The 25,805-nt window shown below is 33.7% G+C and overlaps 1 protein-coding gene across 1 annotated transcript in view; it reads right to left on the minus strand.

The window, feature by feature from the left end:
• LOC129218594 (tolloid-like protein 1) overlaps window positions 1-25,805 on the minus strand; it is a 195,527-nt gene that overhangs the window by 95,920 nt on the left and 73,802 nt on the right. Inside the window, exon 3 of the mRNA XM_054852912.1 lies at window positions 15,644-15,821. Coding sequence (XP_054708887.1) covers window positions 15,644-15,821 — 178 coding nt within the window. The remainder of the gene's footprint in view (window positions 1-15,643; window positions 15,822-25,805) is intronic.

A 25,805-nucleotide genomic window follows, 5' to 3' on the forward strand; every position in this document is an offset into this window, starting at 1 on the left:
GAGATTTTTTGCTCTGTAAAAACATAAAGAGAAAACTTGAATTTGCACTTGATTTTCTGAAATTTATCAAACTATTTGGGAAAAACAGGTTAAGATTCAAGAAATTCATTCATTTCTGTAGAGAATGGTATATGGCAATGTGGCAGAATATTAATTTTAAAAATTCAAGTATCATGTCTCCTTTTTCCTGGATTTCACCAAATGCATTAGAAACATTCAATTTATTGGAATTCAAGGTTCACTTTTTGTTCCAAAATTAACTGATAAAAGTTTGTCTTGACATTAACACGAAAATAAACAAACATGTATTCTAAAATTTTTGCCGAAACCAACATTCATGCTTTTCTCTCTCATTAACAGATAACTTGAATTTGCACTTGATTTTCTGAAATTTACCAAACTATTTTGGAAAAACAGGTTAAGGTTCAAGAAATTCATTTATTTCTGAAAGTTTGAAGCAAAAATAAAAATAAGCCAAAAAATACAAAATTGTACTTTTTATATGGGCCCTAGGTCCCCTAACTTACATTTAAAGAAATAATCTCCATTGAAAGATGTTACTAGCACAAAAAATTTGACATTTGTGCGACCAAAATTCAAGGAGATATTCGATTTCAAAGTTTTAAGGGACCATATAGAAAATTAGATTGGAACTTATCGCCCTTTCAGAAGAATGACAGGTTGTCGAAGTAAAAAATCATATTATTTATATTTTTCAGTGCTATTCAAAAATAAATGCAAATGTTATGCCATGATACGCAAAAACAAACTGCAAAACCTCAATTAATTTGAAAAACCACTTTATGCATACAAATAATTTTAAGCCTTTGTTAGCTGCTATATTTTCCCCCAAAAGTTGATATTGACGGCGAGTGTAAAGTGGTGTAAGTCAAAAAATGCTGCGTTTCATATCTCGGTGAATATCAGCTTTCACCGTCACCAATGTCAAACTTTTTATGTTAGAACTAGCTGCAAAACCCGGCGTTGCTCGGGTTAAAATACATTGCATGTTTAATGGTACATAAAATATTTAAGAATTCTCTTTTTAACGTAGATAATATAGATTTCTATTTTAAATATTGAGAAACTTGGTCGACAATTAAACAGGCGATGTATAGAGAGTATTGCAAATTAATTAACTACTTAATTAATTGAAATTGAAATAATTATAAGTTAAAATACGAAACATCTTAGTAAATTGAAAAGTTATGTTTCATTTTCATAATTATTTACATACTATATTGAACGTACAACATATGACAAATACATATATATATATATTACATACTATTATACATTCTCACTTTTTAGTTTTTTTTACAATACCTGTTTATAGACTACATTTATAGTTTTATTGTTCGGACTGTAAATGAACAAATTTCGAGGTGATCCTACTCGTGAGCATGCAACGTATAATTGGCCGTGTGCGAAGCATGGTTCCTTTAAGTCAACACCACAAATTTGAAATGTTTGACCCTGTGCTTTGTTGATAGTCATGCTGTAAGCCAGCTTCACCGGAAATTGTAAGCGTTTAAAAGTAAAAGGCAATCCATTTGATATTAAAGGTATCCGTGGTATAAATACTATTTGTCCTTTGTCTTTACCAGTCATTATACTGGCTTCGATGATGTTATTTTGTAGCACGAAAAATCACTGACTTTTGGTTTATATACCATCGAATAGCAAAATTTCTAGTACCAGAACAATCTGGAATAATCAAATAGTCTGTTCTTTCTCACTTGTCAAAATCACTTGAATTTATATGATCCCTGTTCACTCTTGACTCAATTAATCTTTGCGCGACTGTAAGCACGATTCAACTGACGAAAAGTTACTGACTTTCGGTTTATATACCATCGAATATCGAAATTTCTAGTACCAGAACAGTCTAGAAGATTATAAATAGAGCTTAGCAGTTGTCCACGTTTTAGAAGTATCTAGATCATTCTAAAATTTTTTAGAACGTTCTGGATCATTCTGAATATTTCTAGAACTTTCTAGAACATTCTAAGTCGATTATAACGTTCACAGACGTTTTAGAACTTTCTAGATCATTCTAGAACTTTTTAGAAATTTCTAGATTATTCTAGAACCTTTTAGAACTTTCTAGATTATTCTGAAAATTTCTAGAACCTTCTAGAACATTCGTAGTCGATTGTAGCGTTTGGGCATGTTTTGGAACTTTCTAGATCATTCTAGAAATATTGAGAATCTTCTGGAACAATCTAGATCGACTGTAACAGTTGTACACATTCTGGAGTTTTCTAGACTATTCCTAAATTTTTATGAACTTTCTCGTAGTTCTCATAAGTTAGAAAAGGACAGACATATACTTTTTCACATTTTTGCCACCCACAACTACCCACTTCCACTCACTGCGACCAAACTCCCTTATTCCCACCAGGAGACCAAGGGGTGCTTACAACCCCAAGCAGAAGTTGATTGGAATTGGTGGTGATAGAGAAAACCCTGTTTTTACGTACGCACATTAGCATTTTATATATATATTAAGATAAGATTATATTTCGGTGGAGATCATTTGCCTGAATATAAGTTAAGGGACATAGAGCCCGTATAAAAAGTTAAATTTTGTACTTTTTGACTCATTTTTATTTTTCATCAAACCTACAATATCTTAACTCTGTATATGATTTTGAGCATTTTTGCAATTGGATGTATGCATCTAGGACAAACGAAAGCGAAAATAGAGGTTTTTTGCAGGTTAAAACAGAACACCCTGTATATACTTCTCAGTCATGCAATAGGATTACAGTTACTTAGATTTCACATTAACTACCGGATGTGTATGTATAGCTTGATCGCACATTTTCTTAAATATTGCATTTTATAAAAATGTTTTTCATTTTTCGAGATATTTGATTAAATCGCCTTTTAATAGCCTCTGAATAAAATGTGACTAGAATTATACAGCTGCATTTTATCGAAAGGAAACCTTCATTGCATAAAACATTCAAATGAAAAATATTATTTGCACTCTTTTACACTCTTTAAAAAATGATGCATTTTTTAAAAATAGTTTTCCGTCACTGTAGTTGAGAAAGTGTAGCAAAAAGAACAATAAGAGGCCTACAACTTCTGCGTGATGTGCTTTTTTGTTTCGAATTAGAAGGTAAAAATGCTCTACGAAAGTAACGTTACCTTTGTCACTACAATAATGTATATCCTGAATGAATTCGTTCTCGGAGATTTTTAGTGTTGGGAACGTATTTTGGTTTTAGACACGTCATGGCATTCATTTTTGTAATTAGGCTAAATCAGGGTTAACCGCTACATCGGTAATAGATGCCGAACTCCTTTTATTTTCTATAATTATTAATAGAAAGCAATCAGGCGTGCAGTGTAGGGGCAAAATAAAATTTCGTAGATTTTCTTAGATCTGTGCTCCTTGAATAGGATGCATGATTTTACCTAATAGAAATTGTTAATGCTCGAAGTTGCTTTTTTTCACCGTTTTCGAGTAAACGTATTAACATTATTTGGGTCATGCTGACACCGTGTAATAATTAGAGGTGTGTCGTTCATGAACGAACGGGTCAAAAAGAACGAATCCTTAAAATGAACGGATCCGTTCATTGACTTAAAAAATGAACGACCGTTTTTTTGAACGGTGAGTAGTTTGGAACATTGTATTGATGCACTTACAAGAAAAAATCGAATTAAAAAAAATATATATTCATCTTCAAATTTTTAACTCTCAATCAATCTCAAATTTCCTTTTTCTCAGTGCAGAACAATATATTCATTTCGAACCTTTTTACTTTCAGCTTTTTATTCATGAGTTTTCTTTGACCGTTGCAGTTCATTTGCAATTTTCCAATGAATCCATTAGTAATGTTTTGTATAACTTGTTTGGGCTATTAACATTGGAGATTCCACTCCCTGTCCCTCGCAACTGCAAAAATCCTTCTCAAGCTTTCTGTCACCAAAATTATTTCTGAAAATACCTTTTATCACATTGCTGGATCAAAAAATCTATTTTTTTATGTCATAAAATGTTGGTCGTCAAGAATATGTTGCCAACGTTTCAAGTAAAAAATCCATTTAGTTCCAATGCTATAAGCACTTAAAAAGCTGTGAAGATTCGAAAATGTTCATAGCAGTTTTTTTCAATCGGATTTTTCTCGAAACGACTTTTTTTTTCAACAGGTGTGCATCCTAGCACAAAACGTTATAAGCCAATCGTTCTGAATTTTTTTTGGGAATATTCTTTATTCAATTAGACTCTATATGAACCTGATTCTGGGATGATATTATTTAAAATATTTTCTTAATGTGAAAATGGTGAACAAAAATGGTAGAAAAACCTGAATTTTGTGATCTAACACCTCAAAACATGAAATGTTTTATTTTTAAACCAGAATTTGGTTAATATTCTGAGGAAATATGTTGTTAACGATAAAAAAAAATTGTAACGGTTACACTAGTCAACCAAAAAGAACTTTTTGTCTGCATCCTGGTTTTAAATAGTCAATTCTTACTAGTTTTGGGCCGAGAAAAACAAATATGGTATTGGATTTTATTTATTAGCTCTTGTTTTCAAGATACATAAAAGCCCACTGGAGAAATATGCACAGCAACCACACAGAGATCTAAAGGTAATGTTAAGAAGGAAAAAAAAAAACCCCTGTGCAATAAATGTTTTTGAATGGGTCCTGTTTTATTAAATAATGCTAATGTTTTGGAAAAAGTGGTTGCTTTTAGTTTAAGGCTGTAATTATTGCTTAATTTTTGACTACTTTTTGTACGTCAAAGAAGGACCATCTCTTATAATAGTTCAGCAGCATTTGGTGAGCATTAACTCTGCCATATGACCCTGATATCTGCGTTCCATTGTAAATATACCTTGGTGAAACCTGTCATCATGCTCACTGCTCATAACTTTAGTTTTTAAACAAAATATCTTGGAAGAAGTAAACAAAATAGAGTTTCAGAAACACATCATTCATGAATGGTCACAGAACATCCGCAGGGATTGTTTGACCAACTGGTTTTAGTTCACGTCTTGTCTGCTGCTTAGAATTACTTGTAATATACTATTAAAGGCTGCATGATTTTTTTTTCTCCCCTCGCAATTTTTTTTTCTCCATAAACACTGATTTTCATAATTGAGCGCATTTGAAGGGCCGTCAAAAATTCTCTCCTTAACCTTATGTTCAACATATCTTGGGAATTTCCCTATAAGGTATTGGAAAATTGTCTTTGCTTACAGCTTTCATGGAGTTCTTCGTTATTCCCAGCAGAATCAGCGTGGGTGGAATCAGAAATGGGTAGATCTAAATAGAACTCCAAAAATGGCTGATTTTGGGCATTTCTGTTCCCAGAATTTAAAATTCTTGTAGTCGATTTCGGTTTTTATGTAGTGATATTTTCTATCCCAACCTGGTGTCAAAGTTTAGAGGACAGTGATTCGAATGGGGGGTGTTTCTATCTGCCAGGAAAAAAGAGCATTATTGAAAATTCACTATTCTAGTTGGCACTGTTTCTTGAAAACTAGAGCTAATCTCAAATTTTTATGGTGATTTTCGTGTTTAGCGAGGCAAATTACTTCGAAAAAAGCTATTTGAGCTGGATGCATTTTTGGTGTTGACTAGTGTTACAGATAAAAATTGTGACTTCAGGAATGCACACTAGCAACAAGCTTTGATGGTGACTGTCCATGTAGTTTCTAATAGAGGAGTTAGATGTGCATCAGCTTCTAACTCCTCTATTTCTGGCTGAAATGACTTGAAAAAATTAAAAAGTGTACTTCAAAATCTGAATACAATATCCTTCAAGTTTGAGCAAATTCTGGTTATTCCTTCCCTATTGAAAGAATTCACAAAAAACACTAAAATTTCTGTCACGTAAACTGGTTTGCCCCCTTAAAAAAGGTGTTACGGGTTTTTTTTCTATTCTCTTCGGTACTGTGAAATAATTCTGAAGTTCCCTAGTATTTAGGCGAGTCTTTTTTTTTAATTAAGTTATCCGGTACTCCGGCTGAGCTACCGATGTATTTGATGTTTCTTTTTTTTCGTTATATGTAAATGAACGAAGTCGTTCAAATGTACGAGGTAAATGAACGGATCAAAAGAATGAACGATCCTCTGATGAACGGATCAGTGTTTTTCTTTTCCCAGGTGGAAAAATATTTTCTTCCTTTAAAATAGTTTGGACTCAATTGCGTTCGATTCACATAAAATGAATACGAAAGCACATCAAAACGTCTTCATCTTTTACTAAATACTGAATTTATTGGTGGAGAAACTTATAAGCAAGATAATCCATTCGAGTAACAGTGAAAAAATTAGTTCCAAGTGAACAATGTTAAAAATTTGAAATGCCCAGTAATCTCGAGATTTTAACCCAACCGGGAATTTATGAAGTTACTTAGCAAGAGATTTTAAGCAAATGATAGACATTTTACATAATCAAAAAGCTGTAATCGTAGACTAATGGTATGAAACAGACCCAGTGTTTTATCAAAAACTACTTTCATCTGTGAAAAATGGTATATAGTATAAGAAATGGGTCCTACACAGGACTCTTTTTTTTTTTCTTTTTGGTATTAAGATAGTAAAAGATTTACAAATTAATCGTTTTTGCTTTTTTTTTGAGCAATCACGATTGCTTATTGTTCTCACTTGACCGTCCTTGGCGTTGTGGTTCCTTTTTCAGCCTGGACCAGGTGCTTCTGCAGCACCACCACCCACCGGCCTCTGCAGGCGCGTTGGAAACCGCTTTTCCTGGTGCGTCCATGTCCTGTACACACACATGCTCACACACATACACATTCACATAGACACACACGCCTACGTACATACACATAGGTCTACGCACACACACAAGCCTACACATACACACACACACAACTATACTCACGGAACCGCCCAGGAGAAGGGGCAAGCTTGGGGGGACAGGAGCCATTTCTAGAAACAATAATTCATATGAGTAGGGACCTGTCACAACTCGTGATTGCGAAATACATAATTTGAGTTCAAAATGTCAGAATTCAAATTAATTTAATTTCTTACTTTTTTTAACTTTCGTTTAAAATTACTAATAACCACTGAAATGATATTTTAATCCTCAGTTTAAGAGTTCCCAATATGTCAAATTTTTTTATTGTCTTCAAAGTTTTCTTTCAGACCGTAAAGCTTCTCTTAAGATGTTTTTTCTTTTTGAAACATTTTGCAACAATTTATGCTTTATATGTGTTTTAATCATCAAGTTCAGCTTGATTTTGTCTACAGCTTTTTAGGTGCCTCGGTTGCCTGATGAAGACAAAATTCAATGTGACATTACTGAATTTCCTCCGTAGTTTTTTATTTATTTATTTATTTTTTTTTTTGCTCGGAAAAGAATTATCCGAATTTTTTGCGAAAGAGACAAACTTGATGAAAAAAGTTCCTTCTCCATTACTCTGTATTAGACAATACATTAGGTTTTCTGCAGAGATTTTGTAACAGAGTTGGATAAGCTGACAAGTAGCCGGTGAAGTATCACCTGGAGAGATGCTAAGCAGTAAAAAATTTCAGATGCTTTTTTTAATTAACGGAAATGCTTCCGAAAATCTCAGAGCTATCTTAATAATGCCATTTTTCTGATCAGTGGGTTTTTTTTTTTTTTTCAAAGTTGAGGAGCTGACAGAAAGAGGTTCCCAAAATACTCAGAAACGTTTTTGAAAATATCATGCATCATAGCTTTCCTATATATTCAGAAGCATTTCCCATTTCTTTACCGTACAATGGAAGGAGGTATCGGATCCAATCCAAACTTATAAATCTGTTCCGTAAGATTTTTCTTTAACATTGAACTAAAAAATAATTATTTCTCAAAATAATTTGAATCATAAATAAATTATTCTGTCTTTATAGGAAAACAACAACTAAGTCCAATTAACAGACGTAAATAGTTAATTATCACTAGTTAAAGATTAAAAAGTTAGAAACTAAGAGTTTCTTTATTAATGGAAAATGACAAGTTTCAAAACGTCTCAGAAAAATTTAAACTTAAAATGATACTGAAAACTAAATCTAATGCAACCCGGAATATTTAAGAGGATAAGTTCATTATTTTACATTAGAACAAATCTAATTACTTAACTATAGGTTCTGCGAAAGATTTCCGAGAGTACTTTATTGCTGTAATTAAGCATTTGTTCCATTCAATTATTTTTAGTATAATGAACAGCAGCTCAGTATTTGGAACAGCTTTGGAATTTTAAAATATTTTTTTAAATGCGTTTTACCAATCCATTCTTGTCTTGGGTGGTTTTTCGGCAAACTAATTATGCTTTATCAAAAAGTATTTTATTGTAAAATACTCTAGGAAAAAATCGAATTGCACTGTTAATGAAACAAGGATTCGCAAGCTTGATAAGTTTCTTCTTTACTTTGGAGAAGGGCATTGATTTTCAGTATGATCATTTATATAAATGGGTGAAGTCAAATAACGTAAAATATATATATATATTTTTTAATTTCATGTTTCAGATTCGATTTCAGATTTTTTTCTGTATTCGTAGGGTAGACCGGGGCACGTTTACGCAGTGCCCTTTTTCCAAAACGAGTTATATCTGGAGAGCCAACAGTCATAAGAAATTGATGCTGCTCCCTAGCAAATATTCTCACACGTTTCTGATCTTCAGTCGAGCTTCGGTCTAGCATGCGGAAAGGATAATCTGTTTTTTACCAAGTTGAGTAAATTTTGTGTTGGACGTTTTGAAGCTTATTGTGAATAAATAATGCTTAGTTAAGAATAAACAAATATATAAAAATTTGCAGAATTTTATCATTTTTTGAGATTTGTAGTTGTATGAACAGAAATGCTATTAAATTTTGTTGCACGCTAAAAATAAATCCAAACTTGGTGATGGGGCTAGTTTACGCATTACCATCGCGGCACATTTACGGACGGTCTTACTACTCTGTCTTACTTCTAAATGGGCCCCTGACGCTTTTTTCGCTCCATACTGTCCCAAACCTTTAGTATTTTCAGGTTATTTAGTTTTGAAAATCACCATTCATTTTTATTTGAGTAACATATTCGTATCTTATTTCTTACAATCATATAGTGTTGTCTTCATGCCTGTTCAGCTTTAACTTTATACACTATTCAGCCTGTACTAAATTTTCTTTATTTTAAAGATAAGACATTACGTTCAAAACACTAACAGAACCATGTTAGATGTCAAAACATTGAAAAAGTTTATCGATAATCCAAGTATTTCTCGCAGTAGGCCTTCCACTTTGTCAGACATGGACTACCACAACTGAGACCATTTGGAAAAGTAGGACCAAATTTAAAGATCCAGGAAAGGAAAAAAAGAGGATACTCGCAATCCAAACTGATACTCCGATTAAAGACGCACTCAGACAAGAGCAATTAAAAGCTACAAAGGAAAAAAAAATATAATGTGCAGCACAAAACAAAAAGGAGAAATTACTTAAAAATTTACTAGTTTCTATTGAAGCAGAACTAGAATAAGTCAGGAAAGAAAAAAGTATGAAACCAAATCCTGCGACAGGGGAAAAGTTAGTGCTCTCTGTAAAAAGGAAATTAGTGAATGACTCTGATGACGAAGTAGAAAATTGTGCTTGCATCTATTGTGTAAAAGCACACAACCAATCAGTGGTTGGAAGTAGCGACGCTACTGTAGTAGCTACATTTTGTAGTAGTTTGTAGCGCAGCGCACTACTTTTGAAAAAAAGTAGAGTAGCGAATAGTTCGCTACAAAAAAAGTAGTTTGTAGCAATTTCTAAAAACTACTCTTAAGAAAAAGTTGAATAAAAAACGAGGTTTCAAGCAATCTGACTGGTGCAAGTCTTACGCGAGAAAAATTGCATCAATCAGATTCGTAAGACTCTGAAAAATACGAGCTGACATCAGACATATTTTGACGCCATACGCAGGGCCAAGCCGTCCCTATGTGCAAGGTCGTGCGCCGCACGACGGCGCCAGAGTCAAAAAGGCGCCGAGCTCTACGAATCAAAAATGCTCCAAATGAGAGAAAACATCTCCAACCAAAAAAATAAAATTGAACTTTTCATTATTCTGTTAAAGTACCTGTGAAATTATAATGCTCATTAAAAAAAACAATCCTCCTTGCTGCCTATCTATAAGGGGGGGGGGAAATGCCTTGTGTCTGAATATGCTATTCAAAAGCGCAATCTTTTACACTGAAAAGTACCTGCACGACCGAGCCTCGCTCGGCTTTAAAAGAATTATTTTTTGTCAGCCTGTTTTTTTTTCTAAGGTTCGATACTTTTTCAAATATACTTGAAAAGCATCACGTTAACGAAATATTAAGGCTCTCGCCAGTCGTTCGATATGCTTCCGAGAAACAAGAGATATACATGTAAACACTTCATCAGCATTATAATCATTTCAGCTATAAGAAGCCTACTACTAAATATAGGCCTCCTCTCTCCCACAGACATCCACCAAGGGAATCTCTGAGATGGTTGCGGATAAATATTTAACGCACGGTATTGACAAAAAAGTAGTTTCTACGACCAAACATGGCGACAATAAATGTGAAAAATTGGATTGAAAATGCGCCGCGACCTTCTTATATCATTAAAGTACCAAACAAAAAAGATTCTGAATGCAATTAAATCAACATTTTGCTTTAAACTATCTGTTACATTTTTGTTTCCACTATACAATTTTCCTGTCATTTATCAAAAGAGTTGCCATTCAGTATTTTATCCCAATCGGGATTTTCATTTGGAATGAGTACGTTTAGAGTAGTTGGTCACTTTACAACAGAAAATGCTACATACAGCAAGCTATCCATAAAAACCGATGATCCACAAACCACTCCAACAAATTATAACAACAAAATATAAAGTCTCAAGACATATGTTTTTCCGAAATAAAATTTGGATGCTTGATTTAAAAAAAAAAAACATATTTTCTTTTTTGCACTTCAAACAGTTTTATAAGTAAATAAAATAAAATAAGACGGTCAAGCAATAGTTTTGTTGAAAAAAAAAAAAAAAAGCCTTACATCGACTTACATAATGCCTTTGAATTTGTTTTTAGCCAAGTATGATTGAAATTAGTCAAAGTGGCTAATATCAGCCAAGCCTGTCAACCCTAGGCAAGTTTAAAATTTTAAAGCGAGAAGAGACAAACTTTCATTGCTATGGTTGCAAATCGTCTGCCTGATGTGTCAATTCAGTTTTTTTTTCAAGGCTTAACTTAATTAGACTTTATATTAAAAAACTGTTTTTTGTAAAAAAATCGCTTTTTTACAGAAAAAACACTGATGTAGATGAACTTGGAATGCAAAACTACAATTAAATCCAAAATTTCATCCAAATCGTTAGATCCGTTTCCGAGATAAGAAATATAAATATATATACCCACAAGAATTGTTCGTTTAAAGATTTAAGATACGTGATGCTAATTCCCAACTTCAACAAACTATAGAGGGCGCTGCAGTCACTGTCTAATGGCGGATGAAAAAACTAAAACAAACGCACGCTGTAACGTATAAATTGCTTCTAAACTTAGGAAATGACATAAATTTTTGTTGGCATGTATGATTTTTTGTTCTTTATTCATTTGAAAAGAGTTTTTTCAAAGTCTTTTGGTTATTCTGACCCATGTAGAAAGAGATTAGAAATCAAAAAGTATTACGAAAGTAAAAAATTAATGCAGAATACACAGTAAGTTGCTCTGAAGCAGCCATTTTCACGATGCTGAATTCGGAATTCATAAATTTTTGGTTCGCTTCGAACAGCATTTTCATTTTGTACCGTTTTTTCTGTACATTAGTACATATTATGTCCAGTTTCGTGACATTTCCGGCATTTGTTGACATTTTTGTGACATTTCCGGCATTTGTTGACATTTGTGTCACATAGTGCACATGCGTGACAGACTGTCAAGAGTAACATTTAACACTAGATAATTTATTTCTATGACTATTATATGATTGGATATCAAAAGAAATCATCACGCATTTAATTCATTCGTCATGGAAATGATTTAACTGAGATGCGAAATCTTGTCAAGATACATTATTCTTTAACACAATTTTAAAACCATAACCCTATAAACAGATTTTTGGTGAAACTCTTCCACCGATAATGACAGCTTTTGCAGAGCAATAAAGTAAATTTGGCGCGATATTTTAGCGATAAAAATTCCAAACTTTTATTTTTTATTGTTCAAATTCTTAAAGTTCTTTCTGGATTTTTCAATCTGTTCTGCGATAAATATTTTCAAGAAAATTTATTTGCATACTGTCCATTTCAGTTGGATGCTGTAGTAACAAAGGTTATTTAAATCATTTATGTGGAATTAGGTTAAGGAAAAGAGTAATTTTTCAGCATGGCCCTAGTGTCCAGTCAATGTTATTAAGTCCGCTTTTTTACATCGAATTGAAAAACTGATATTTATTCAAATTCACTCAGAACAAGATAAATTAAATGTGTACTCACAGTTTATATCAGATATTTTTGATGTTACGCTGTTGCGAATGACGATGTTATTTCGGTATGTCTAAAATTTCACAAGGTTGAGCATACGAAGCAGCGCAAGAAATTTGCTATTCCCCATTTTTGTTCTTGCGGCGAATATGTTATAATTTGTGCAATATGTCTTTTCATGATTTTTAACTACCGTCCGTGGTAATTCGACTGCATCATGTTATCATACATTAAAAAATACGGTAAGCACATTAGCATATTATTTACTTGTGCGTAATATGCATTTTTTGTAGATAATAATTTAGATTAACTTTTAGTTCCAAAACGTAACGACTTGACCATAATTACTCAATTCCTCCATCTCTTTTTTTTCAACTATTTGTGTATTAAATTTAAGAAAGAGCTTTGGACTATGTGTTTGTTTTATACATTAAATTCAATGCTTTTTTAACGATTTCGGAAGTTGGAAGTTTTTGTTTTAACTGCAAGTTTCAGATTTTAAGACGGAATATCCTCTGCAATATTATCCTTTTTAATTCAGAAATATAATCAGTCACCTCCTGTTTCGTGGGGCAACCAGAGGGGGGGGGGGGGGGGTCCAGAGGACACCCCTTTGGTTGCACCGCCCCGTGCCCCCTCCCCTCCAGAATGCTTAGTTGAATGTTTTTCAAAAATATTTACTTCTGAGGGGGGGGGGACGCGTCCAATAAAGTGATTTTAATAAGGAAAAAATAATGATGTTGGGGTAAAACTTTAATATCGACAAATTGGTCAGCTACTCCCCCTGCGTCCTATTTCTAGTTCGCCTGAAAATAAGAAAGTTTTCAAAATGCTACTCTGTCGAATCGCTCCCCCCCCCCCTTCCGCTAAAAGCATTGCGGAGCATCTCAAATTTCGTTTCCAGATTTTCAATTTCACAAAATTTCGAAAAAGCTCCCGAATCCGAAACAACATCGCTTGAAAGTCCGTTCGAAAATCACTTAAATTGCGTTTTTAGAGCTTCATTTTCGAAAGATTGCCGGCCCTAATGTTACCAAATATGGTCTTAAAATCACGTTTTTAAGACTTCATTTTCAGAAAATATTCAGGCAAAGGCCTCCGAATCTCCTTCCTTAAATATCATCAAATTTAATCTTCCTTAAATATTATCACATTTTTCATAAGTCTTTTGAAAAACCTAAGTTAGAATAGATTTTGAACAACTTCTCCTAATATCATAGAATACTGCTTAGGTTTTTACGACTTTAATTTTGAAAAAAAAATTCAGGGGGGAGCTCCAGAATTCCCTTCTTGTAAAAATCTTCAAAGTTGTATTTAATTGCGTTTTTGTTCAATTTCGAAAAATTGGTGGGGAGAAAAGGAGAATTGATGTCCATCAATTTTTCAAAGAAAAAAACGATCGAGTAGAATCTCAGAGTTCCATTCCTTATTCTAACGTCTATAAATATGAACGATACAATCTTGTTTTAAGGCTTTATATAAGGCTTTATATATGTTTTACGGACTTCTATAAATGTACCCTTTTCCCCCATAACACCACCAAAGACAGTCAAAAATTGCGTTTTTCAAATTGCAAATTTCAAAAATTTTCCGGGGAGAATCCCCGGACCCCTCTTATTAAAAGAGATTGTTTTTTCAATTTGTGCCTCCTAAACCTATTTTTTAGTTGCGTCACTGCTCCTGTTGTCGTGTTTTGACAGGCATAAAAGTTTTATTCATTATTCATAACTAAGAGATTAGATAGATATTCAAAGTGACGTTAACTTGTGGTGGCTATTTTCTTCTTCCAAAACGCATTAGCATATCAGAGGAGCTGCTTAACTCAAAATAATTTCGAGATATGAAGTAAAAACGTACACCATATTGCGAAATTAAATATTCACACTTTTTTTTTTTTGCATAAACTAAATGCCAAACGTATTTTTTTTCCGTTTTATATTTGTATACAAAACCTCCCACCAGGTGTTAACTATATTTTCCTCGAACGCCATAGCATAAAGGTGCTCAAAAGACATTTGCACGACGGCGCCGATCAGGCTTGGCGCGGCCCTGGCCATACGTTCTATCTGTTAGACGCCATTCGTTTGTTTGACATCGAAATGTTCACATTTCCCCAATATTTGCCTTGAGTAGAGCATGGCTTAGAAAGAAAAGAATAAGCGATATTGCCAAGTAGTACCACGTTTGTGTTTTCTGTCAGCAGAGGATGTCCCCTGGACGAACATTTTGATGTCAATGAGATTATTGTGCCAATATCCACCTAATATGGAAGCTACTGTAAATGTTTTAGAAGAGGATAACACTGAACTTCCCGGCTAACAAACAATAAATATTACAGTGTCATAGAAATGTATGATAGAGGAACTGTTTTCCGTTTCACGCAAAATTTACCCGTTAAGCAAAAAGGTATGAATGTCAATCCGCATTTACAGTTGAATCTCAACTTACGCGAGGGATGCGTTCCGAGACTCCTCGCCTAGGTTGAAATTTCACGTTGAGAAAAAGAGTATCTATACGATTTTGTTTATGAACATACCAATTATTTTAGACATTTGTTATTACCCCTCAAACAATTTTACCCATTTCTTGACTTCATTTTTTTGAATTTAAAAGTAGAGAAATTTTACTGTATTTAAAAAAAAGCTGTGATATAATAAAAATAGGACTTAGGGCGCACAAAGTCAGTGGTTGAGAAAGGCATAAAATGAAACAGAACAACGTATAGTATGTAGAATAATAAATGCAACACTACAATTTTACTGTACAGTAGATACAGTAATTATATTCGACGCAATTTTTAGTTAGTTGTTCAAGAATATCGAAAGTCTTTAAATTTCTTTAGTTGTCAGAATCTTACGACGATCCATAACCATTGAATTCTTCCTGCAAAGAATGTGATAAATAAGAATTTTAAAATGTTAGAGACAGCTGTTGCGGAGAATAAGAGCAAGAAATGCAACCGGCATATCGAGTGAAAATGAAATCATTTTAAAGAGAGTTGTTCTAACATCATTGCTAAATTATTTTTAGTTGAAAACTGTTTATGTGACAAGTAAAAAATATTAGATATTGCACAAGTTAATCAAAAACTGTCACATAAAAATGTACAAGGTTGTGAAATCAATGTTTTATACAATACTTCTTGCCCTACCTTATAAAATATTACTAAATTCATAAGGAAGTTAAAGAACAGAAGAACTTACCCTTTTGCGTATGGTGGCTCCAAGTCAAAAAAGAAGAAAGTAAGCTTCAAAGTTTCAAAATCATGGCCTGCGAAATTATAAAAGCACTCGGTATTGGCAGAATATTTTGCTGGAAAATCTGGAGAAGAGAAGTTTCCAATTCTGCTTGTTTTACTATCAAACTGGAAAAGGCACCTAGCTGAGGATGTAATATATACATTTAATAAATATAATACTCTTGACTATAGATAAAATGGTTTTAGTGGGGTGAAGTAGCTGAAAGTTGCGCCAAAATATTTCACAGCTGGCTACCAGTACGCCCTTTTGTATTCAAATTGTACATGAGTGGACGAGTCCAAAAAGCCCGGGACACATATTTTTCTGGCTCTCGAGCGGCGTTGATGACGTCATCAATATGGCCGCCAAGTTTTGTGATGTGAGTCTACATTTCCCTCTATAACTCGGATTTGTATTCTGATATTGACATTAGTGACTCTTAATCAGGAGAAAACGTGCTTTCTAACGGTATATTTGACAGTATCATTCATGTTCAAAAAACCGGAAATATTTCAAAGGTTTTAAAAAAACTTGATTTTTATTATTTTTTTTTCAGACATTTTGCAAGATAACTTTGAACTCGGTAAATGTAACTGAAAACGTGTATTTTACTTTTTGTTCATCAAAAAATTACATTTCTAATGATATATATAACTTTTATTATATATCCAACAGTTGCCGATTACAAAACGATATAGCAAAGCACATAAAGTCAATATGGCAACAATGAAATTAATGCTGGTTTCAAGAAGTAATAGAGTAATTTCAATAATGCTTAAGTAACAAATTTAATTATTGTAATTTTGATGTATATGTAAATAAATTCTAGCTTATTTAGAGGTATTTGTTGGATTGATTTCAAACAATTGGTAAGAAGAAAAAGAAACAAAAGAATGTACACTATTATCCAGAATCAACAATACAATGTCAAAGACATAAATGTAAGACATCCAAATAAAACAGCATCTTGATGATTTTATGCAATAATAAAAGAAGTTAAAACAACGTGCAAAGCACAAATTAGCAGGAAAACTGTTTACGCGTGTTGCGGGGTTACAAGGAAAGCTTTTCAATGCTAAAAATGTGAGCTCATGGAAGAAAAGACATCCGACAAAAGTTTTGTCGGATGGGTGAAAAGGGGGTTCCTTGCAATCCTGAAACATCTGCATATGGTTTTTCTACTGATTACTGTCTTTATACGCTGTTTTACATTCTTTTATTTTTCAAGCACAGAAGTATTTGTTCAATTTTTTTATGCAATAATAACTAAATGATTCGTGAAAATTTCCTTGTAATCATCAATCGCTTCCGGAACACTGGCCATTACATAGACAAAGTTTCGTACATAGTATGCTCATTTTAATACATTTACAAGATGTGCATCGTTTGCGGCAAATGCGGGAGGTAAGTTGTTAGAGTGTTTTGAGAGCTTTGGAATTGTTGTCCACACAGGTTAGTATGAACCTTCTGAAGTTAGTCTCCATCCCCAATTGGTTGGCGAAGGTATTTTATAATGAAAATCGAGACTGCCGTTGAAAATTGTTGCTTGGAGGGCGCCTCTTTTGATATGTTGTACCAAAGCATCTGCAGTAGGAGGTATATTTTCAATTGCTCCATTATTTATTGTAAATAAAACTCGTCTGCAGTCATTGATATTCTGAAGATTTGATGTTTGATCGTAGAGTAGAATAACAAAACGCTGCATAGATCATGACATTCATCATCAATGTCAGAAGTGTCTGTAGAGAGTCGATGCCATGCGCAATCAATTTCGCGAAATGACATCCAGACCTTTCAAGCAGTCTTCTTTCCAATGCCACAAAATATGGAATTTGTCACAACCAGTTACAGAGAGAAAAGCCAACAAATTTCTGCAAATCTCCGATGCGAATGTGACACAAATCTCGTGAATCGGAATGAGTTTTCTGTATTTTCCAAAACTATACTCTATCCATAGTTCACCAATACCTTGTATCTGTGAGAACAGCGATATTGAAATTACTACCACATCTGAGTCCACAGTTCGTATTTGAATGCGAGTATGTCCACACTCTACTGCATGCTGAATATGGAAAAGTAGGCGGCCATCTGCTTCTTCTGTGAGGCGGGAGAAATGCTTGAAACATCCAAAGTTGTTGACGTCAAGACTCGCTTATCATAAGTACAAACAAGTTTTCCCAGATACTGGTCTCCCACCATTTTCTTAGCTAGCAACTGGAGCAATTGTGTTTTATTTTCATTGACACATAGGATTTATTTATTTATTTATTTTGGGGGAATTGCAGTTGAGTTTGAGACTTTAATACTAATTTCACTTCCTCTACTTTCTCGGGTACTGGCCTTCAAACTGTTACTAACATATTTGTCGAATACGATATCGATTCTTAAACTATTTTTAAGTTGATTAGTAAATAATAAAAGAATATCTATCTGTACGATCAAACATCAAGTCTTCAGAATATCAATGTCTGCAGACGAGTTTTATTCACAAGAAACGATAGAGCCATTGAAAATATTCCTCCCACTGCGGATGTTTTGAAACATATCAAACGAGGTGCCCTCCAAGCAACAATTTGGAACAACAGTCTCTATTCTCATTATAAAATACCTTCGCCAATTAACTGGGGATGGACCATAACTTCAGAATGATCATACAAACCTGTGTGGACAATTCCAGAGCTCTCAATATACTCCATACAACTTACCTCCTGTATCAGCCGCAAGCGATGCACATCTTGTAAATGTATTTAAATGAGCATACGATGTATGAAGAGCGATGAGTGATCACAATTAAATTTTCACGAATCATTTAGTTATTATTGCATAAAAAATTTAACAAATACTTCTCTGCTTAAAAAATAAAATAATGGAAAATAGCGTATAAATGCATGAATTAATAGGAAAACCGTATACAGATGTATCAGGGTTGCAAGGACCACCTGACAAAACTTGTGTCGGATGTCTTTTCTTCCATAAGCTTACATCTTTAGCATTGAAAAGCTTTCCTTATAACCCCGAAACACGTGTATACAGTTTTCCTGCTAATTTGTGCTTTATACGTTGTTTTAACTTCTTTTATTGTTGCATAATATCAGCAAGATGCTGTTTTATTTGGATGTCTTACATTTCTGTCTTTGACATTGTATTGTTGATTCTGGATAATAGTGTACATTCTTTTGTTTCTTATTCTTCTACCAATTGTTTAAAACCAATCCAACAAAGTACTCCTAAATAAGTTAAAATTAATTTACATATACATCAAAATTGCAAGAATTATATTTGTTACTTAAGCATTATTGAAGTTACTCTATTACTTCTTGAAACCAGCAATAATTTCACTTTTGCCATATTGACATAATGTGCTATACTATATCGTTTTGCAATCGGCAACTGTTTGTAATATAATAAAAGATCTATATACCATTCGAAAGGTAATTTTTTGATGAACACAAAGTAAAATGCACGTTTTCAGATACATGTACCAGATTCTAAGTTACCTTGCTGAATGTCTAAAAAAATAAAAATTGAAATCAAATTTTTAAAAATACTTTCGAATATTTCTAGTTTTTTGAACATAAATGATAATGTAAAACATACCGTTAGAAAGCACGTTTTCTCCTGATTAAGAATCACTAATAATATTTGTCAATAACAAAATACAATCCGAGTTACAGAGGGAAATGTAGACTAGTATCGCAAAACTTGGCGGCCATATTAATGACGTCATCAACGCCGCTAGAGGGACAAAAAAAATTGTGTTCTGGGCTTTTTGGACTCGTCTACCCATGTACTAGCCGAATCCAAAAGAGCGTACTGGTAGCCCGCTGTGAAATGTTTTTCAGCTACCTGACCGCACTATTTCTTTTCGGACTCAAGACAGATTCTCAAATGAATTTGAAATATCATAAATTTGAATTACCCAATAAACTACCATACTAACAGAATGTCCCCTTGCTAACACAAATGTTAAGGTATGAGTAGAAATATTCAAATGTGTGAGAGCAATGAAACTTTTAGCTTGTTAAGAATTCTAATAATTTAACGAGAAATGTGTCATAAGAATGTAATCATGATTAATTATCTCGAACACATAAACACACACACACACAAAACAACTCATAGACTATGATTAATATAAAAAGGAATAAAACTCAATGAATGAGTTTCTTTTTCACTCGAGTTTAATTTCTCGTACGCATACGTTTAATAAATCAGAGCAATCCAAATAATTGAGAAATTGGACTTGCGAAACCCGCCCTTACTCCTTTTCTTATATCCCACGCATTATATAGTAGGGGAAGCTGCTGTACCCATGGACAAAATCTATTTTTCAATTTTTGTTGGTCTCTGGGAATGGATAATCGATCGAAAAAATTTTCTGGCAGAATCTACAACTTATCATCTAATTTGGCAATTTTTGTCAGGTGAAAATCTCAAAGCTTTCAACTTCAAAATTTTTTCCTTAAAAACCATCTTTTTTGTCCGTGGGTACAACACCCCGTATACCCCGCGGATAGGTGCCTTTGTACCCATGGACATACTAAAAAATAATACAAAATCGGTCTGAGGAACTCAATACATTTTCATAGCCATTTTATATTGAAATACTTCAAGCATACATTGAAAACAACATTAAATAAAATATCTAACAGAAATTAAACTTTGAAAATTAATCGAAAGATTTTTCCCTTTTTCTTTTGATTTTTCTTAATTTTTAACATCAGTGAACTCTTTAAAAAGCTTAGAGAATTAATGATGTTATGTGTAAATTCGATGGCTCGCAAAGGAATAAGCGTGGACTGTATAATTTTAAATAACTATTTTATTTTATCTTAAAGCAGAAAACTATTAGCTCTGTTAACATGAAAACAGAAGACACGGCTACATTTTACACAACATAATGGTTGAAAGACAAAACACATGGCATACAATGCTGGAAAAGTTCTTACCGTTCGTTGCCAATCGGTAATAAGAAAAACAATAAATAAATGCAAAGGCTTTGCACAAATATCGGGAGGAAAGTTGGATAATTCTTTTAGGTAATCAACATCCCGGGCAGCCTTGAAATATTCAATTTCAAAAGATATAAATTTTAATTTGAAGGAGTTATTTGAGCATTATCTTGAATTGGAAGTATACAAATATTGGAAATTGATCTTTTAAATAAACCATTGCATGTACGCACTATGACCACTCTTACCTTACCATCTTTCCCAGGTATAGCTTCAGTCACCCGGCCTGTAAACCATTTCAATGGAGGCAAATCAGGATCTTTCAAAAGTACCATCATTCCGACAGTTATGTTGTTTTTATTGAATAACCATTTAGATCGTTGTTGCATATGGCTTAGAAAATTATTTGACCAATTTTTCCAGATACTTTGCGTCATTTTTTGTAATTTTTCCCATTTTTTAAGTAAATTTTCATTCACATCAGTAAGCTGTGGTTCAGGAAGGGCAGTCAATGGCCTACCGATTAAAAAATGGGCTGGTGTTAATATTTCAAAATTTTCAGGATCGGAAGAAAGAGGTGATCGTGGGCGAGAATTTAAGATGGCTTCAATTTGTATAGTAACGGTTAAAAATTCTTCAAAGGTTAATCTAGATGTACCTATGGTTCATTTCAAGTGGTACTTAAAACTCTGAACTCCTCTTTCCCACAATCCACCTAATGAGGGAGATCGTGGAGGAATGAATTCCCATCTAATTTCTTCACTTGTCAGAAAATTAGTGAAGCATGGATTATTTTTTGTAAGTTTAATTAAATGTTTAATTTCCGAAGATGTACCCTTGAAATTTGTGGCATTGTCACTGAAAATGACTGAGCTTTTTCCACGGCAAGCGAAAAATCGCTTCAAAGTAGCCATAAGAGCACCAGCTGTCAAGTCGGTTACAATTTCAAAGTGAACCGCTTTAGTTACCAAACAGATGAATATTGCAACATAGATTTTTTGATAAGTTCCCTTTCTTTGCCCTTTAAACTTTATTTGAAAGGGGCCACAAAAATCAAGACCCACATTCGTAAATGGGGGACTAGGCTTTATTCTTTCACCTGGAAGATCTCCCATGATTTGACTTACACTAGAGGGTTTTACTTTAAAACATCTTACACATTCATGTACAATTTTTCGCGCAGTGTTACGTCCATTTAATGGCCAATAATGTTGTCTAACGGCATTTAGTAGACCCTGCGGACCAACATGTAAATTACATAAATGAAAGTGCAAAAATATGATCTTAGTAAAATTTTCATTTTTAGGCAAAATGAGAGGGTGTTTCTGATCATAGGCAAGATCAGAATTGGACAATCGTCCTCCAACTCTCAATAAACCATTTTGGTCTAGAAAAGGGTTAAGAAACCTTAACGGACAATTTGGCTGTACTGGAAGTGATTTCTTTAAAGCTTTAATTTCTGCAGGAAAATTCTTACCTTGAAAATGTTTGATTAAAGCATATTTAGCATATTTAAATTCTTCAGTAGACAGAGCTCCACTTAACTTACTTACATTTCTATAATTATTTACAAACCTAAAAATAAATGCTACAATACGAATTATTTTTACAAAATTATTGGACAAATTTACTATATAATCAAAGAAATCACATTCATTACTTGAAATTAAACTAGGAGAAGTGTTAACCTTAAACTCTTGTTTAAATGGTTTTTCGAAATTTTCATCGAAACTGATGTCATCATTTTTGAGCATTGATGAAACATCAGGACCATTAAACCACAGTTGACAGTCAATTAAAGATGATGCGTCTAAACCACGTGACAAAACATCAGCGGGATTAAGTTCAGATCGAATGAATTTCCACTTGCAGTTTGCAGATAGCTCTTGAATTTTACTTACTCTATTTGCAACAAAAGTTTTGAGCAAGTGCGGTGATGTCTTTATCCAGTTTAGAGCGATCGTTGAATCCGACCAGAGATTTATTTCAGCTATTTGGATCTTGAGAGACTGGATTACTTTGCGCATAAGTTTCACTAAGAGCAGACAGGCGGATAATTCTAACCTAGGAATGGTTAGAGTTTTGATAGGAGCAACTCTCGATTTGCTACAAAGAAGTCGGCTGGAACTTTCACCGGTTTCTGAGTAAACTTGTGTGTATATCACTGCACCAAATCCTTTTTCAGATGCGTCACAAAAACCATTGAGGGCAATTATTTTATAATTTAAAGTTAGTACGAATCTTGGTATTTTCAAAAATTCAATAGTAGGGAGCTGTTCAATAAATGAGAGCCATTCTTGCAGAGCAGGAGTTGGCAAAGGATCCTGCCAGTCTAGCTGAAGGAGCCAAAGCTTTTGCATAAAAAACTTGGCTTTGCTGATGAGGGGTCCCAATAATCCAAGTGGGTCGAAAAGACGAGCTATTTGTGAAAGAACATCACGCTTTGTAGGCTTTGTATTTGTTGCTATAGCAACCTTGAAACAAAAGGCATCACTAGAATTGTTCCATAACACTCTTAGAGTTTTCACTGTGGCTTCAGACTCCTTGTCGAATGAGAAAACTTCAAAGCCATAAGGTACGTTGGAGCTGCACCACTTATGAAGCGTCATGCCTCCCCGTTGAAGTAGCTCAACTAAATCATTTTGAAGTGTCCTAAGCTCTTGTTCGTTGGAAGCGCCAGACAAGCAGTCGTCCATGTAAAAGTCGTGCAAAAGGACGTCAGACGCAAGAGGAAATTCCTTTTGCTCGTCTAATGCTAATTGCTTTAGCACTCGTGTTGCTAAGAAGCTTGCAGGAGCAGTTCCATACGTAACAGTTTTTAAACTAAAAACTGATACAGGTTCACTAATATCTTGCTTCCAGAGTATTTTTTGAAAGTGAGTTTGATCAGGGTTGATTTCAATTTGACGAAACATTTTGCTAATATCAGCGGTAAATGCAAACCGGTGCTTACGAAAGCGTAGCATTATAGCTAAGAGATCATCTTGAATAACACCTCCTTTATAAAGAACATCGTTCAAAGAGATATTTAAATTGCTTTTCTGACTTGCATTGAAGACTACGCGAAGTTTGGTCGAAACACTTTCAGGACGCAGTACCCCATGATGAGTAAGAAAATATTCAGAATCGTAGATATCCTGAGAATCGACAATTTTTTCCATGTGACCCAAAGTTTGATATTCGTCTAGAAATTCAGTATACATGGCTTTTAATTTAGGATCGCATTCGAGAGTTCGCCATAATTTATCGAGTCTCTTGGAAGCGATTTGTTTTGAGTTGCCTAAATTTATTGCGTTTATATCCGATTTGAAGGGTAACGAAACCACATAACGACCATCGGGTTTTCTATAATGAGTTTTCGTGAAGTAATCTTCACAATACTTAAGCTCATCTCTTATAGGTTTTTCACTATCTGGAACATGTTCTATATTCCAAAATGATTTTAAAGTGTTGTCTAAAGAGACCATACCTTTAGTTAGAAAACAGTGATTGCCTTGATTGGGGTTTTCATTTGAATTTGGAGTGGAACCACTAACAATGTGAACAAAAACCGTTTCTTGCAAAAGTAGATTACTTCCCAGAATTTTAACTTTATTAGGCATTAAAATATCAAAGAAAAATTCACAATCTATCAAGCAATCAATTTCCGAGCAATTACACCAGTTAGGATCAGCAAGTGTAATATTAGAAGGTATATTTAAATAACGAATGTCAATTCTTTTCGAAGGATGACATTTAATAATTTCTGAAGCAATTAAAAAATCAACATTTTGTTTGAAACTGCCTAAGAGGTTAGAGACTTGAGCAGTAACGAAATGTGAAACTTTAGAAAATGAGTTATTAATACCAGTAATTTGAATATTTATTTTTTTCTTGACTAATCCTAGACCGTCGGCAATCTTTTTAGATATAATCGAGTTTTCAGAAGCTGAATCTAAAGTACATCTAACTGGAATTTTCTTGCCATGTTTATCCGCAATAAATATTACGCACGAGTTAATTAAACCACTACTTTTTGTTTTCGTAGTTGAAATAAGCGAGTTCGTAACTGAAGGTTCATTTACGGAATTTTTTTCCACAGCTGAAATAAACGAGTTCGTAACTGCAGATTCATTGAATGAATTTCTTTCGTCTTCCCTTTGCGCAAACATTTTTCGATTCTCATTCGAAAACCAGCAAAGAAGTGACGAATGTAACGCGTTTTTATTTTGCGAAACACAATTTGAGCAGCGAAATTCAGATCTGCAATTTGAATCAGTGGTATGATTCAAGCATCGAGGACATATATTATGCGCTTTCACAAATTCAATACGTTCCGATAAAGACTTAGCCTTGAATTTAGGACAGCGGTATAATTTGTGGATTTGTGCACACTCGCAAGGATTATTTTTTCCTTTTGTTACAAGCGATTTGGATTTGCTATCGAAATTCGGTTTTTGCTTGTTGGGAAATGGTTGTTTACTAGTTGAAGAACAATTTTTTAGCCCATCTAAAATTCTAGCTCGTTCTTCTAAAAATTCTAGAAATTTATCAAAAGTGGGAATTTCCGTTGATTTGTTTGACATTTCAAATATTTTCTTGGATTCTCGATCTAATTTCTGACTTAATACATTCAATAGAAACGCATCAGATAAATTATTTCTATCGAAACCCAAATTTTGAAGTGAGCGAAGATGTCTTTTTACATTGTCAACAAGCAATCTTAATTGGTAGGAGTTCTCATGAACCTTTTCAAAATTAATTAAGCTAGTTATATGTGCATCAACAATAGCACGTTTGTTCTCATAACGACTATCTAGCGCTTTAAATAGCGAATCGTAGGTGTCTTGGGGACTTTCAATAAGCTTAGCATCGGCTTTTAACGAAGCCCTCAAATAACACAATTTTTGAGTATCGTTTAAAGCGTTATTTTCTCCTATAACGGTAGTGAATTGAGTTTTAAAGTTCTGACAATCTTCATATTTACCATTAAATGTTGGTAAAGGAAGGTCAGGAATTTTCATATTAGCTTTAATGTTTCCATTTTTAACTTCTTCATTATTCAATTTAGAAAGTAAAATTTTATATTTTACCTCCAGTTCTTCAAGTTCTTCAGCGATAGCCTCCGCTAAAGTTAGGTTATCTTTGATATCCACGGAATCAGGAAGGTTGCAATATCCGTCGATTAATTCTGT

This window comes from Uloborus diversus, chromosome 3 (assembly GCF_026930045.1).
Source record: "Uloborus diversus isolate 005 chromosome 3, Udiv.v.3.1, whole genome shotgun sequence".
NCBI classification, from domain to species: domain Eukaryota; kingdom Metazoa; phylum Arthropoda; class Arachnida; order Araneae; family Uloboridae; genus Uloborus; species Uloborus diversus.